Below are 15,066 nucleotides of genomic sequence, written 5' to 3'. Positions count from 1 at the left end.
ATGACTAAAGGGAAGGGAGCCAGCACTTTTCAGCAAGCAGGAACCCCTCCCCCCACCCTCTCCAGCTGCAGCAGAGGCATCCGCAGCCGCCCTGGGGGACTTGCCTACAGTAGCGAGCCTCGTGGAAATCATCTCCAAACTGGATGCGAAGATCGACGCCTTTATTGAAGAGTCCCGAAGCCGATGGGACTCACTCTCAGCCGCGCTGCAAAAGCACGACCGAGACATTAAGGGAATCAAGTGCCGAGTCGGAGGGGCGAAGCTAAAGGCCGCGGCCTCCGAAACTACAGCGCAATCGAGGTCGTCGAAAAAATATTCGTTTGCTGGGCCTTCCCGAATGGGAAGAGGAAGACCAGCTTACAGCGTTCCTCGAACGGTGGCTTCCACAACTTTTAAGTCTAGAGGCTGGATCAGGCCAGGTAAGAGTAGAATGGGCCTACCGGGTTCCAATACGCAGGCCGGCTCAAACCAGCACCCCCGCTCGGTCATGTTCCAACTACAGAGCTATAAGGAGAGGCAGATACTTCTAGAAGCCTCTAGAAATCTTGGAAAAGATCCCCAAGCCATGATCTATAAAGGATCCAAGATCATGTTATTCCAGGACTTATCCCCAGCTCTGGTCCGAAAGAGGAAGGCTTTCAATGAGGCGAAGAAGTGTTTAAGAGACTTAAATATTCAGTACTCCTTACGCTACCCAGCAACACTACGCTTTAACCATGAAGGATCCGTGTATAACTTCGGGTCACTGGAAAAGGCTAAGGAATTTTTGGACTGTCTTAGATAAATTGTAAGAGATAATGGATGTTGGTTTGCTTTCGCCCCACTCCGGCTTACAACCCCCCCCCCTTTCTTTTTTTTAACCTTACTGTTTAATATTATCTTGGGGGTGGGGAGAGGGATTTATTTATTTGTTCTCTACTTAACAATAGGAGCAGGGTTGTTTTCCCTTGTTATTTTGTATTATTATATTTAATTATTACTTGTTGAGGTGTAATTTTATAGTTATATATGTTTATACATGATATTAACATTACCAAATATATCCAGGTGTTGGTGTGGGTGGGGGATGGGGGTAGGGTGCTCACCGTTTACTCTAGCTCTGTAGTATATTTGAATTCTCCTCATCCTATTGAGGAGCACCTGGGTCAAGGGTGGGGCTCTGGTTGGGAGAGGATACGATGGACCTTTGGAATGGAAGTGATAGCCCCTGGGAGCAAGGGGGAAAATCTCCATTTAAATGTTTTTTTTATTATTTAGAAATAGTATTTTATTATACTGTTGAGTATTAGAGAGCCTTTATTTTTGTGAATTTTATATGCTCTATGCTCGGGATGTTCTGGATAGGGTTTCCCCTCCCGAGGGGTCTCGGATTTGCCTGTTCGATTACGGTTGATCATTCGGTTAAGTGGTGCACCTGGAATGTCAAGGGGAGTAATTCGCCAGTCAAAAGGAAGAAAATATTATCAAATCTCAAGAAAGAAAGAGTTGATTTAACTCTCCTACAGGAGAGACACTTGTTGGATAAAGAACACTTGAAGTTACGACAGGGTGGATTTGATCAGGCCTTTTTTTCTTTTAGCTCAAAAGGCAGGGGAGTTGTTATTCTTATTCGGAAGAATTTCCCTTTCAAAATCCTAAAGCAGATAAAAGACGAATCTGGACGATATATTCTGATTAAAGCCCTTATAAATAGAGAGGAATATGGGATTTTAAATTTGTATTGCCCCCCGGCGCATCCTTTTAAATTTATAACGGAAGCTTTCTCAAGACTGGTTCTTGGTGCCTGTCATACAATTATAGGGGGAGACTTTAATTGTATTATGGATCCGGAAATAGATAGGATTCCCAAGAGTACTGCAGGAGTATCTCCTAGATCTAGACAATTGGTGGATCTGAACAAAGAATTAGGATTAGTATGGAGATGTCTCCATCCACAGGGCAGAGATTTTTCTTTTTACTCCAGTCCACATAAATGTCATACCAGAATTGATGTGTTTCTTGCCCCCTTGATTTTTTTAAAATTCCATATCATCCTATAAAATAGGTAGTATAGCAATTTCCGATCACGCTGCTGTATATATGGGAATCAAGGCGAGGAACAACGGGACATCTCCTCGGCATTGGCATATGGACCCCTTCCTGATGAAAGATAGTAAATTTGTAAAGTGTTTCTCTCAAGAATTTAAAACTTGTTTCGAAATTAATTTAGGTATGGCTAGCAACCCATCAATGATGTGGGAGACCATCAAAGCTGACGCGTGAGGTTTGATCATCTCCTACTCAGCGACCCAGAAAAAATTAAAGGGAGAACAACGACGTCTGCTCGAAGCTCGCTTAAAAGCAGCTGAAACAGCATATGCTGATCGACCTTCTATTATCAAATTGCAAAGGATTACGGCCCTTAGGATAGCTCTAAACACCACGCTTACCCAAACGGCTAAGAGGGAAATATTATTTGCAAAACAAAGGTTATATGAATTTGGCGACAAACCGGATAGATACTTAGCATTTCTTGCAAAGAAGAAAAGGCCCCTCAAACTATCACATCTGTCAAGGGAAGTACGGGTATTTTGACTCATGATCATAAAAGGATTAATGCAATCTTTAGAAAATTTTATTCTGATTTATATAAATCGCAGGATTGTGAAGACAGGGCTAGGAGGATGTAATCATTTTTTAAAAAATTTGACCTTTCCGGACCTAACTCCGGAACAGGTATCGGTCTTAAATGCTCCTCTAACAGTCCAAGAAATACTTGATGAAATCAGGCAACTTCAGGGCGGTAAGGCACCTGGCCCAGATGGTTTTCGAGCTGAATTCTATAAAGAATTTACAGGAATATTGGCTGGTCCACTTATGGACATGTATAGCTACGCATACAGTCTGGGCTGTCTCCCGCCTTCATTGAAAGAGGCAAATATCTCTCTTATCCTTAAAAAAGGAAAGGATCCAGAAGATTGTGCGTCATACAGACCAATATCCTGGCTAAATGTAGATTTTAAGATCCTTTCTAAAACGTTAGCATTGAGACTAGAAAAGGTATTGCCACATATTATAAAGGAGGATCAGACGGGGTTTATTAAGGGCCATAGATCATCCAATAATATTAGAAGGGTTTTGAATATGATTCAAGCCTGCCATCAGGGAAAGATACAGGAGTAGTAATCTCATTAGATACGGAAAAGGCATTCGATAGGGTTGAATAGTCATATTTGTTTTACTCGTTGGAAACGTTTGGCGTTGGAAAATGATCCCAAAGCAGTTGTGGTTACCAATGGATTAGATTCAGATAGCTTCAGTGTGGGTAGGGGCTGCCGTCAGGGATGTCCCCTCTCGCCATTATTATTTATGCTAATAATTGAACCACTAGCAGAAGCTATACGGGCTGATCCTAATATAACGGCCCCGAGGATTGGTACAGGTGAACATAAAATTACCCTTTATGCAGATGATGTTTTCCTATTCCTCAATAATCCTCTGAGGTCCGTACCTCGCTTAATCCAAGTTATTAATACATTTAGCGCATTCTCAGGCTATAAAATTAATTTCTCAAGATCGGAGGCTCTGCCAATGGGTGGCCTTGTTATGATACCCCACTTAGTGGACGGATCCCATTTTCCCTTTCGGTGGTCCCTGGAGGGTTTCTTATATTTAGGCCTTTTTATTACCCCACTATTAGGTCAGTTATACAAGGCTAACTTTGTGCATTTACTGGAAAGGATAAGGCAGGACCTCCAGCAATGGGGAGACCTTCCAATTTCCTGGCTGGGTCGAATAGCACTAATTAAAATGAATGTCCTGCCCTATCTCCTATACCCTATGAGGATGCTACCGGTGATGCTGCCGAGGCTGGCACTACTTAAATTATATGGCTGGTTGGGTTCCTTTATCTGGAATCAGAGACGGCCCCTCATTAAGCTGAAGAAGCTACACCTTCCACAGGCAAGGGGAGGATTGGACTTCCCGAATTTTAAGAAATATCAGTTAATTTCCCTATTAAGTTACATAGCTGATTGGGTCTTGTCTGATCTGCAATCAATCTGGCTGGACATAGAGGCTTCTCAAGTAAAATGCCCACTTATTAACCTTTTATTTTCAGACGAGGAAAATCATGACGGATCACTGTAAAAACCCTATAATACTAAACCCAATTAAAGCTTGGAATATAATGCGGCAAAATGAGGGCAACTCACATAAAGCAATCCCCTATGCGCCGATAGTGGGAGCATGGGGATTTCAACCAGGGCTTACAGATTTTAAACTCTGGAGATCATGGGGTATCTCATGTCTAGGGGACCTATTTAAAGATGGGGTCCTGGTGTCTTTTGAACAGTTGCATCAGAAATTCACATTACCTAATGGAGACCTCTTTCGATACTTCCAAATTCGAGATTATATACAGAAGAAGACTACGTTATTAGATACTCTTTATAAACCAGATAGAGAATGTAGAGTGCTACGACTAATGGAGGTATCTTCCGTCAGTACTATTTATCATTTATTACATGATGAAGTGTCGGGAGATATGGACAATCTTAAAACATGGGATCAGGATTTGGGACTAGAAATCTCTATAGAAATGTGGAATGAGATTTGGGAAAACGCCAGAAGAATCGCCATCTGCAAGAGAACTCAGGCTACCCAGCTGAAGATACTTCATAGGGCCCATATAGCACCAGATCGATTGGCGATGCTCCTGCCTTAAATTTTGCCAATGTGTCCCAAATGTAAAATAGAGGTGGGCACTCTTGTACATTGCCTATGGACCTGTCATAAGATCCGTAGATACTAGACTAAAGTAGCAAGTACCCTGACAGAAATTTTAGGAACGGAAATTAAAGTGGACCCTGTATCTCTCCTTTTGGGCTTTTCGAACTTACCCTCCCTGGATATGCACGGGAAGAGACTATTTTCTATTCTCTCTTTCTGTGCAAAGAAAAATATTTTGGTGAACTGGGTGGCTGAGGGCCCCCCTGCACTTTCAAATTGGCACAGTTTAATTACGGAATGTATTCCCCTTAACTTCCTTACAAGTATGGTGCACCGAAAGACCGAATTATTTCATAAAATATGGCAGCCCTTCTTGAATTATATAAATACAGATATTTTGGCTATCCTAACAAGGGCTTTTATTTAATTGAGATTACGAACCTGGCTGGTCCAGGGCCCATTGGGAGAGGAATCCCACACGAATATGGGTTTTGTTACATATTCCAAGCATGTATCTCACTCCCCAATTTCTGTTATCCGTTGGTTTTTTTTTCTTTCTCATTTGAATAATGTAAGAGACTTAATTATACACTCTGGTTAGCTGTAGGTTAGATTAGTAGTTATTTGAGTTTTGTTTTTTTTTTGTTAAATTTTGGTTATTATTGATTTAAGGTTTAATTGTATCTCAATGTTTATTGAGAATTTTGTTTATTTTTGTAAAATTGTAAAAACGTTAAATTTGTAATAAAAATATCTATTAAAAAAACGCATTTTACACTTAACCCCTCATATCTAGTAACTAGCCACCCTTCTCACAATCTGCTGCTCCCTACAATGAGTTTTTATTTTCTGCAATAACCTTTCCATAGGGCACCTTATCACAAATTATAGAAATTAGAATGCAATGCATCCACCAGTTCCAATGTCGTTTGATTTGGTCTTGAGATAGAGATTCAGCCATGCTCATGTTAAATAGTAGTGTGCTCAATGGACCAAATGGCCTACTCCTGTTTTTCTGTTTCCAAGTGGGTCAAAGTAGTACCTTAAGATCATTTACTTGTTTCTACAATTGCTCTTGCTTAAATTTTCCCTGACACCATTCCTAAAAAATGCAGATGGTCACTTTAACTATAAGTAACTGGAAGAGTTTAAACTTTTTGTCAAACATCCATTTCTATTTCAAGCAGTAGTGAAATTCTATGCATGCTATGCTTTTGAAGATCAGATAATGATTACTGCACTGGAAAATGCAGCTTAATTTGAGTATGCAGTGGTTAGGTGTGTTAACATGTTATGGTTTTACACGTGAAATGAATGCAATCGATCATCATTCATGAATTTTGTATGTTTGCAGTTGCTACTGCTTTTTGTTCTTTGACTTCTAGGATGCAGTCCTGTTCCACAACACCATCTTTTATAACCTTCAATATGGGAACATGACTTCAACTCAAGAAGAAGTATACAATGTTGCAAAGCTTGCTGGGCTTCATGATTCAATACTCAGAATGCCAAATGGTTATGACACTCAGGTTGGTGAACGCGGACTAAAGCTTTCAGGTGAGTCCAAGGGAGACTGGAAATTGTGATTGAAGGTACTTGCCTTATCCCTATTTTAAAAAAGCTCCATTAATATTTAGAACCGTGCCTAGATAATTTGTTGAAATACATTCTAAACTTGCAGACCAGTAGGTCGGGCTTCTTACTAGGTGACAGTTTCAATTGTCTATCACATGTATGTGGAAATATTACTACTTTTGGAACTATATTAATAGGCACTCAAATTATTACCTCCAGCTGCCATAGAGACATTGAAGTTACTATCACTTACAAGGAGTGCTATAAAAGAATAAATGGTTAGAAGAGTGTGTTAATAAACAAATAAAGGGTTAGGAAAAGTAATAAGCCAACAGTAAGATTGAATGCCAGGAGTCAAGTCATTATCAACTGTTGAATTGAATACGTTCGTAGCTATGGCAATATGCAACATAGATACCGCCAGCTTTGAATCACCCTGTAAGGCTACTGTTCTCTGCTCAACTTGTGATGCAGCAGAACCGTAAGGTAGGTTCTTAATCCACTTTGTTTGCGTGGTTGTTATCAGCTCTCCAAATCTTAACGCTGCAGTACAGAGTTGAACTGAGAATTGAGTTGTCATTTTTGTATCTCAGTTGACTCAATCCTGTATAACCATGCACTTCCAAGTACTCCGCAATCTCATCCTTAATAATGGACTCTGAAACTCTTAGCAACAACCAAAGCTAAAAGAATCGTTTTTTTTTGTTTTTATTAAACTTGAAAGAAAAGTTGAATTGTGGTTACTTATTGGTTTTGAGAGAGCATGTAGTTTTGGAAAGGTGGATTTGAGTCTTTTGAGAGACTAATTTTAGATTGAGAATTTGCTGTACAGGTTGCTTGGCCTCTTTCACAATGAATCTCATCCACTAAGTGGACAAGACATAACAATCAAAAGATTCTGCAAAGTACAAAATCTTCTAGCTCATGCCAATACCTAAGTCTGAATGACCAGTTATTGAATTGACTATTGCCGTGGTCAACCACAATGTGATACCATCACCAAAATCTCCCCAAAGACCTGAGGAAGTCATCCTTTTCGTTGGGAGTTATTTTTACCTGTATTTTCAATCCATAACATTCCTAAAGAAAGCTGTTTGTCCCTTCTGACCTTTTTCGTGAATGAGTTTCAATTTAAAGGGGATATTGTTTGTTTGCATATTAGTAATCCATTTTTGTTACGTTAAATAAGGTTTCTATAATTTTTGTTTCCTTGATGAAAGCTGGTATAAATGTTATCTTTCCCACTGAATACAGTTGGACATTAACTGTCCTCATGATTAAGTTGGTTATATTTCACACTGGGATCGCTCGTGCAATAGTGGGGTTTGAATTCTGACACACTTTCCATCAATTTTCAATCTGCAACACAGCTGCCCCTTGATTTGGCAATATTCAGTCAGGGTATAGAGATTTTGCCAGGCATCTTAGTGACTGAACAGGCCAAATCTAAACGTACAGCTTTGGTTTTTATTTCCTTCCTTGCTGTCACTCTGCTTCATCTTTAAAACTTTGGCAATCAAGCTAAATCATGCTTTGAATTGCAATTTGTCAACATTGAGCAATTGATAGCAAGTTCCACTCGGCCATTAAGGTCAATGATGCTCTGATTCAAGGAGAGTTTGATTGTCTTTGAAGCATTTTCTTTAACCTCCCTGGAGTGCTGACCATATGAGATTGGAAACAGAGCCCTATGTATTAATATATAGGTAGTTTCCAGTTCATGGAAGGGTGTCACACTGAGTCCAAGCAATCATCCTAAAGTGATATTGACCAGTGACAGGATGACAAACCAGTGACAAACCATAAAGCCATTTTGTTTGTTGCACAAATGAGTAATGTGGTAGAGGAATTTCAATGCTGGTGTAATTGCAGGCTGTACATTTCAATAACTGGCACATTGTTTCCAATAATCTGTTTCTTTGACTGTTTGTAAAAGCAAGAAACAGACCACACCTAACCAGCCCACACTTGGAAAATTCTGAACAGTGTCAACTTAGGTTGATTCTGCGATTGGCACCGTTTACTGGATAATCCTGTTTGTGTGTGTGTAGGATTACATTGACCATCAGTTTAGGATGGTCATTTGAGCCTTCAGTATGGCACACTTCCATGTAATAGAAAGCCATATGTATTAATGTATCAGGCTCTGATCTTTGCAAACACAAATAACAGATGCACGCTGCCACTATTTCAACTCACCAGAATAGGGCACTGCCATTCTCTGGTTCTCATCACAGCCCAATGCCTTGATTAATGAGCATCAACATGCCTAGTTTAAAATTTAAATATTAACTGATGTATTCTCCATGACGATGCCTTTTCTAATCAAAATCCTCTTGCCAGCCAATCATTCTCTTCAACAGAATAAGTGTACCTTTCCCTTTACATTCGTGTTTTTTGCAAATTGTCATGGAGTGCAAGATAAACAACTTTGATAATATAGCTATATATCTAAACCAAATCACTCTTTTACCTTAAACATTACAATTTTCTGTACTTGTACTTGAGCATTAGAAATGCAAGTCCATTTACACGTTTTTACGTAACTAGTGAAAACCATACAAAAAGCAAAAATTGAGTAGTTCAGAGCTCTGATGAACAATGTGTTATGATCCCAGTTAATGTTATTAGGAGACAAATCAGATCCCAAAGTGAAATGTGGCTTGATAGATCATTTCTTTTTCTTTGAGAGGTGGTCTTTTGCTGAAACATGTATACAATGCTACGGATTGGTTTTTACAATAAAATAAGTTTATTATGCAAAGGAAATGAAGGTAAAAATGATAAATTTAAAATATTTATGTATGGCACATGTTTAAAGAGTTTGAAACACATAGTAAAATGTAATCACATTAATCTCTAAAGCACTCCTTTCCAGCACACACTAGAAAAAATTCACTTTTCTATTTGATCTTTTGGGCTTAGTTTAATTGTAGCTTCAATTCCCAGTCTTGAGAATATGAACCAAACACTTCTAGTCTGGAACTTTAAAACTTAACTCCTTACACTGAGCTAACTTATTTTGTTACAGTTCCAAACTAAACTATCTTGTTTGCTTTACCTATCCAGCTTCAGTGAGACTTCTGCAAGCTGCCCAACTGAAATCTTTTTTTTCCCAAGACATGGATGTTTCCCCTAACAGAGAGAACAAAAACAATCTCTTCCCTTCCAAACTGAAAACCTAATGCACAGTTGTTTGTTTGCACGTAAAAGCTTTCTCAAAGTAATGTAAGCAAATTACTATTCACCTTCAAGAAAACAGATTGATTTAAGACCAATGTTATAAAATCACCAGTGCTATAGCAACATGTACAAGTTGATCCTTAAACCCATTCAGACACACAAACCAAAACACTCATGCCATTGACTCACCTCAAACTTCTAAAATAAATAATGATAAAATACAATAAATTATGCACCTTGCATCACCTTTGTGAGGCAGAAGTTAACACAATAGGGGATAAATATGACCTTTTTCCATCAGTATTTGCTTGTATCGATAGAGTTTCCCTCTTAAAAATTGGAGGCTGTGTCCTTTATTCTCTGTTACATTGTTGTAGTAGAGCCCTGAAATAACAATTAATAGCAGTGACACTACTCTGTTTGATGGGGCACACGTTGAATCCACATAGAGTATGCAAAATGTGTTTTTTCTTCAACTCTTAAAAAGCAGATGGATCAGTCATTTAGTTTTCCTCTGTATTTGAATGTAGTCTTGAGTTGAAAATTTTCCCTCAAATTACATAATTCATCTAGAATGTTAGCTCCCAGATATTAAATCATAGAACATAGAACAATACAGCACAGAAGTGGCCGTTCGGCCCATGATGTTGTGCCGAACATTTGTCCTAGCTTAAGCACCTATCCAATTGCTGCTTAAAGGTCACCAATGATTCTGACTCTGCCGCTCTCACAGGCAGCGCATTCCATGCCCCCACCACTCTGAGTAAAGAACCTACCCCTGACATCCGTTTCCCCCCCATACCTTCCACCCTTCAGTTAAATTTATGTCCCCTTGTAACACTCTGTTGTACCTGGGGAAAAAGTTTCTTACTGTCTACTCTGTCTATTCCCCTGATCATCTTATAAACCTCTATCAAGTCATCCCTCATCCTTCGCTGTTCAAATGAGAAAAGGCCTAGCACATTCAACCTATCCTCGTACGACCTATTCTCCATTCCAGGCAACAGCCTGGTAAATCTCCTCTGCACCCTCTCCAAAGCTTCCACATCTTTCCTAAAGTGAGGCAACCAGAACTGCACACAGTTCTCCAAATGTGGCCTTACCAAGGTCCTGTAAAGCTGCAACATCACCTCACGACTCTTGAATTCAATCCCTCTGCTAATGAACGCTAATACACGATATGCCTTCTTACAAGCTCTATCCACCTAAGTGGCAACTTTCAAAGAGCTATGGACATAGACCCCAAGATCCCTCTGCTCCTCCACCTGACTAAGAACCCTGCCATTAACCCTGTATTTCACATTCTTATTTGTCCTTCCAAAATGGACAACCTCACACTTGACAGGGTTGAATTCCACTCCTCAGCCCAGCTCTGCATCATATCTAAGTCCCTTTGCAGCCGACAACAGCCCTCCTCACTATCTGCAACTACTCCTATCTTTGTATCGTCTGCAAATTTACTGACCACCCTTCGACTCCCTCTTCCAAGTCATTAATAAACATTACAAACAGCAGAGGACCCAGAACTGATCCCTGCGGACCTCCACTTGTAACTGGGCTCCAGGCTGAATATTTACCATCTACCACCACTCTCTGACTTCGACCGGTTAGCCAGTTCTCTATCCAACTGGCCAAATTTCCCACTATCCTGTGCCTTCTGACTTTCCGCATAAGCCGACCATGGGGAACCTTGTCAAATGCCTTACTAAAATCCATGAACACTACATCCTCTGCTCTACCCTCATCCACATGCTTAGTCACCTCCTCAAAGAATTCAATAAGACTTGTAAGGCAAGACCTACCCCTCTCAAATCTGTGCTGGCTATCCCTAATCAAGCAGTATCTTTCCAGATACTCATAAATCCTATCCTTCAGTACCCTTTCCATTACTTTGCCTACCACCGAAGTAAGATTAACTGGCCTGTAATTCCCGGGGTTATCTGTATTCCCTTTTTTGATCGGGGCACAACATTCGCCACTCTCCAGTCCCCTGGTACCACCCCGTTGACAGTGAAGACAAGAAGATCATTGCCAACATAATCCTAGGATATATCCCGTCAGGCCCAGGGGACTGGTCTATCCTCAAGTTTTTCAAAATGCCCAGCACATCTTCCTTCCTAACAAGTATCTCCTCTAGTTACCAGTCCATTTCATACTCTCCTCTTCAACAATACGGTCCCTCTCATTTGTAAATACTGAAGAAAAATACTCATTCAAGACCTCTCCTATCTCTTCCGACACAATACACCGTCTCCCACTACTGTTCTTGATCGGACCTACCCTCGTTCTCGTCATTCTCATGTTTCTCACATACGCATAAAAGACCTTGGGGTTATCCTTGATCCTACCCGCCAAAGATTTTTCATGTCCTCTCTTAGTTCTCCTAATCCCTTTCTTCAGCTCCCTCCTAGCTATCTTGTATCCCTGCAACGCTCTGTCTGAACCTTGTTTCCTCAACCTTATGTAAGCCTCCTCCTTCCTCTTTACTAGACATTCAACCTCCCTCATCAACCAAGGTTCCCTCACATGACCATCTCTTTCCTGCCTGACAGGTACATACATATCAAGGACACATCGTATCTGTTCCTTGAAAAAGTTCTACATTTCAATGACATCCTTCCCTGACAGTTTATGCTCCCAACTTATGCTCCTCAGATCCTGTCTTGCAGCATCGTATTTACCCTTCCCCCAGTTGTAAAACCTACGCTATTGCACGCACCTATCTCTCTCCGTAACCAAGGTGAAAGTCACAGAATTGTGGTCACCATCACCAAAATGCTCACTCACTAACAAGCCCATCACTTGTCCCGGTTCGTTACCGAGTACCAAATCCAATATGGCCTCCCCTCTGGTCGGACAGTCTACATACTGAGTTAGAAAAGCTTCCTGGACACACTGCACAAACACCGCCCCATCCAATCTACTTGATGCAATCAATATTTGGGAAGTTGAGATCGCCCATGACTACTACCCTGTGGCTTCTGCACCTTTCCAAAATCTGTTTCCCAATCTGTTTCTCCACATCTCTGCTGCTTTTGGAGGGGCCTTTAGTAAACACCCAACAAGGTGACTGCTCCTTTCCTATTTCTGACTTCAGCCCATACTACCTCCAAAGGCAGATCCCCCTTAAACTGCCTTTCTGCAGCCATTATACCATTTCTAATTAGCAACGCCACACTCCCTCCTTTTTTACCACCCTCCCTAATCTTACTGAAACATCTGTAACCAGGAACCTCCAACAACCATTCCTGACCCTCTTCTATCCATGTTTCCATGATGGCCACAACGTCGTAGTCCCAAGTACCAATCCACGCCTTAAGTTCACCCACCTTATTTCTGATACTTCTTGCATTGAAGTATACACACTTGAGCCCAACTCTGTGTCCGCAAGTATTCCCTGTCAGTGCTACCTTCTCCACAGCCTCCCGACATTCTTGGACATCCTGAAAAACAACTAACCTACTTGCTGGACTACAAGGGCAGTGGTGGGATACGAACCCACGCCCCTTTCGAGACTGGAACTTGGATCTGGCGCCTTAGACTGCTCGGCCACACTACCAGCTGAGTGCTACTGTCATATTATAAAATTTACAAACCAGTAAGGAAGACAGGAAAATATTTTCCCCCAATCTCCCTTGATCTTTTATTGTTTGCTATTTTCTCCCCTGAACATTCCATATTTTCATGAAGCAACCTTCTAATTTGAAAATAATAGGGATTTGTGTTTCATATGTTTAATTCAGCATTTGGATTCCCAGCTAACCACTGAAGAGTAACTTTTATTTGAAAGCAAAATACTATGGGTGCTGGAAACTGAAATGAAAAGTTAAATGCTCTAAACTATCAGCATCTATGGAGAGAGAAACAGGTTGTTGACTTGTATATTTGCATGATGTGTGATCAGTAACTTGTCTGGTTCTTTCAGATGGCTTATCTGTAATCTGTCATTTTAATGGAGAAGCACCCTGCATTTGAAGCTCTAGTTATTTACATTGTAAAGCTGTCTAGGCCCAAAATGCCAGTTTTGTCAGTAAAAGAGAGAGATTGCTATTCTTAGAAAACACTACATCCCCCTAGTTCCTTTCTAACTTCAATCTCGGTGGGTAATGTCACAGAATCCCCTATGTGGCATAAAACCATGTTGATTGTAACTGATACAAATGGTAAATTATTTTGCAAAATAGTTTAGCCTTCACATTTAAATGTGGCATTATATTAAACCAACGGGGAATGTAATGACATTTCATAGTCTTTTAACTTTTTAGTCTGTCTTCTTTTTCCTTTAACCTTAAGTATTATGTTTGTGGAAGAACTGAAGCATTTTAAATGGACCTTTTGTCATTCATAGCCTAAGGTCAATGTAAGCTGATGTCTCTTTCAGGAGGAGAAAAGCAGCGAGTTGCAATTGCTCGAACAATTCTAAAAAACCCTCACATTATCTTGTACGATGAAGCTACGTCATCTTTGGATTCAATTACTGAAGAGGTATGCTTTTGATGTGTCTGGTCAAATATCACTTCTTTTGTGTTCCCTGCGATGCGGTTATAACACATTTCTCCTTCACAGCAAATGAATTAAATGCCCTTTTTGTAAATCAAGGTAATGCAGCCTTGGAAGTAAATGGCAATTTTTAAACTATTTACTTGGAAGTGAATTTGACCTTCGCCATTCTCTTGGAGATGAATCAAGGAAGTGGCATCAAGGTGATCAACACAGAACCTGGCCCTTTGCCCCAACATGTTTACGCTGACCATGTTGCCATTCTAAATTAATTGCATCTACCTGTACGTGCTCCATATTCCTCAATTCCCTGTTTGTTCATATGGTTATATAAATGCCCCTCAATGTTGCAATCATATCTGGTTGTACCACCTCTTGCTGCACATTCCAGGTACCTAGCGCTCTGTTTAAAAAAAACTTTGCTCCACTGACCTTAAGGAGGAGAAAGTGAGGACTGCAGATGCTGGAGATCAGAGCTTAAAAATGTGTTGCTGGAAACGTGCAGCAGGTCAGGCAGCATCAAAGGAGCAGGAGAATCGATGCTTCGGGCATAAGCCCTTTTTCAGGAATGAGGAGGGTGTGCCAAGCAGGCTAAGATAAAAGGTAGGGAGGAGGGACTTGGGGGAGGGGCGTTGGGAATGCGATAGGTGGAAGGAGGTTAAGGTGAGGGTGATGGGGTGGAGAGGTCAGGAAGAAGATTGCAGGTCAAGAAGGCGGTGCTGAGTCAGAGGTTGGGACTGACAAAAGGTGGGGGGAGGGGAAATAAAGCTGGAGAAATCTGCATTCATCTCTTGTGGTTGGAAGGTTCCTAGGCGGAAGATGAGGTGCTCTTCCTCCAGACGTCCTGTTACCATGGTCTGGCAATAGAGGAGGCCAAGGACCTGCATGTTATTGGTGGAGTGGGAGGGGGCGTTAAAGTGTTCAGCCATGGGGTGGTTGGGTTGGTTGGTGCAGGTGTCCCAGAGGTGTTCTCTGAAATGTTCCGCAAGTAGGCGGCCTGTCTCCCCAATGTATAGGAGGCCACATTGGGTACAGCGGATGCAGTAAATGATGTTTGTGGAGGTGCAGGTGAATTTCTGACGGATATGGAGGGATCCC

At 40.9% G+C, this 15,066-nt stretch overlaps 1 protein-coding gene across 1 annotated transcript in view; it reads left to right on the top strand.

The window, feature by feature from the left end:
- The window catches only part of abcb7 (ATP-binding cassette, sub-family B (MDR/TAP), member 7), a 97,143-nt gene that overhangs the window by 73,914 nt on the left and 8,163 nt on the right, over positions 1 to 15,066 (top strand). The window contains exons 13-14 of the mRNA XM_060832468.1: positions 6,096 to 6,267; positions 13,850 to 13,953. Coding sequence (XP_060688451.1) covers positions 6,096 to 6,267; positions 13,850 to 13,953 — 276 coding nt within the window. The remainder of the gene's footprint in view (positions 1 to 6,095; positions 6,268 to 13,849; positions 13,954 to 15,066) is intronic.

The sequence above is a fragment of the Hemiscyllium ocellatum genome, chromosome 11 (assembly GCF_020745735.1).
Source record: "Hemiscyllium ocellatum isolate sHemOce1 chromosome 11, sHemOce1.pat.X.cur, whole genome shotgun sequence".
In the NCBI taxonomy this organism is placed as follows: Eukaryota; Metazoa; Chordata; class Chondrichthyes; order Orectolobiformes; family Hemiscylliidae; genus Hemiscyllium; species Hemiscyllium ocellatum.
Note: the sequence above shows the minus strand (reverse complement) of the source record. Positions and strands in the feature narration are given on the sequence as shown.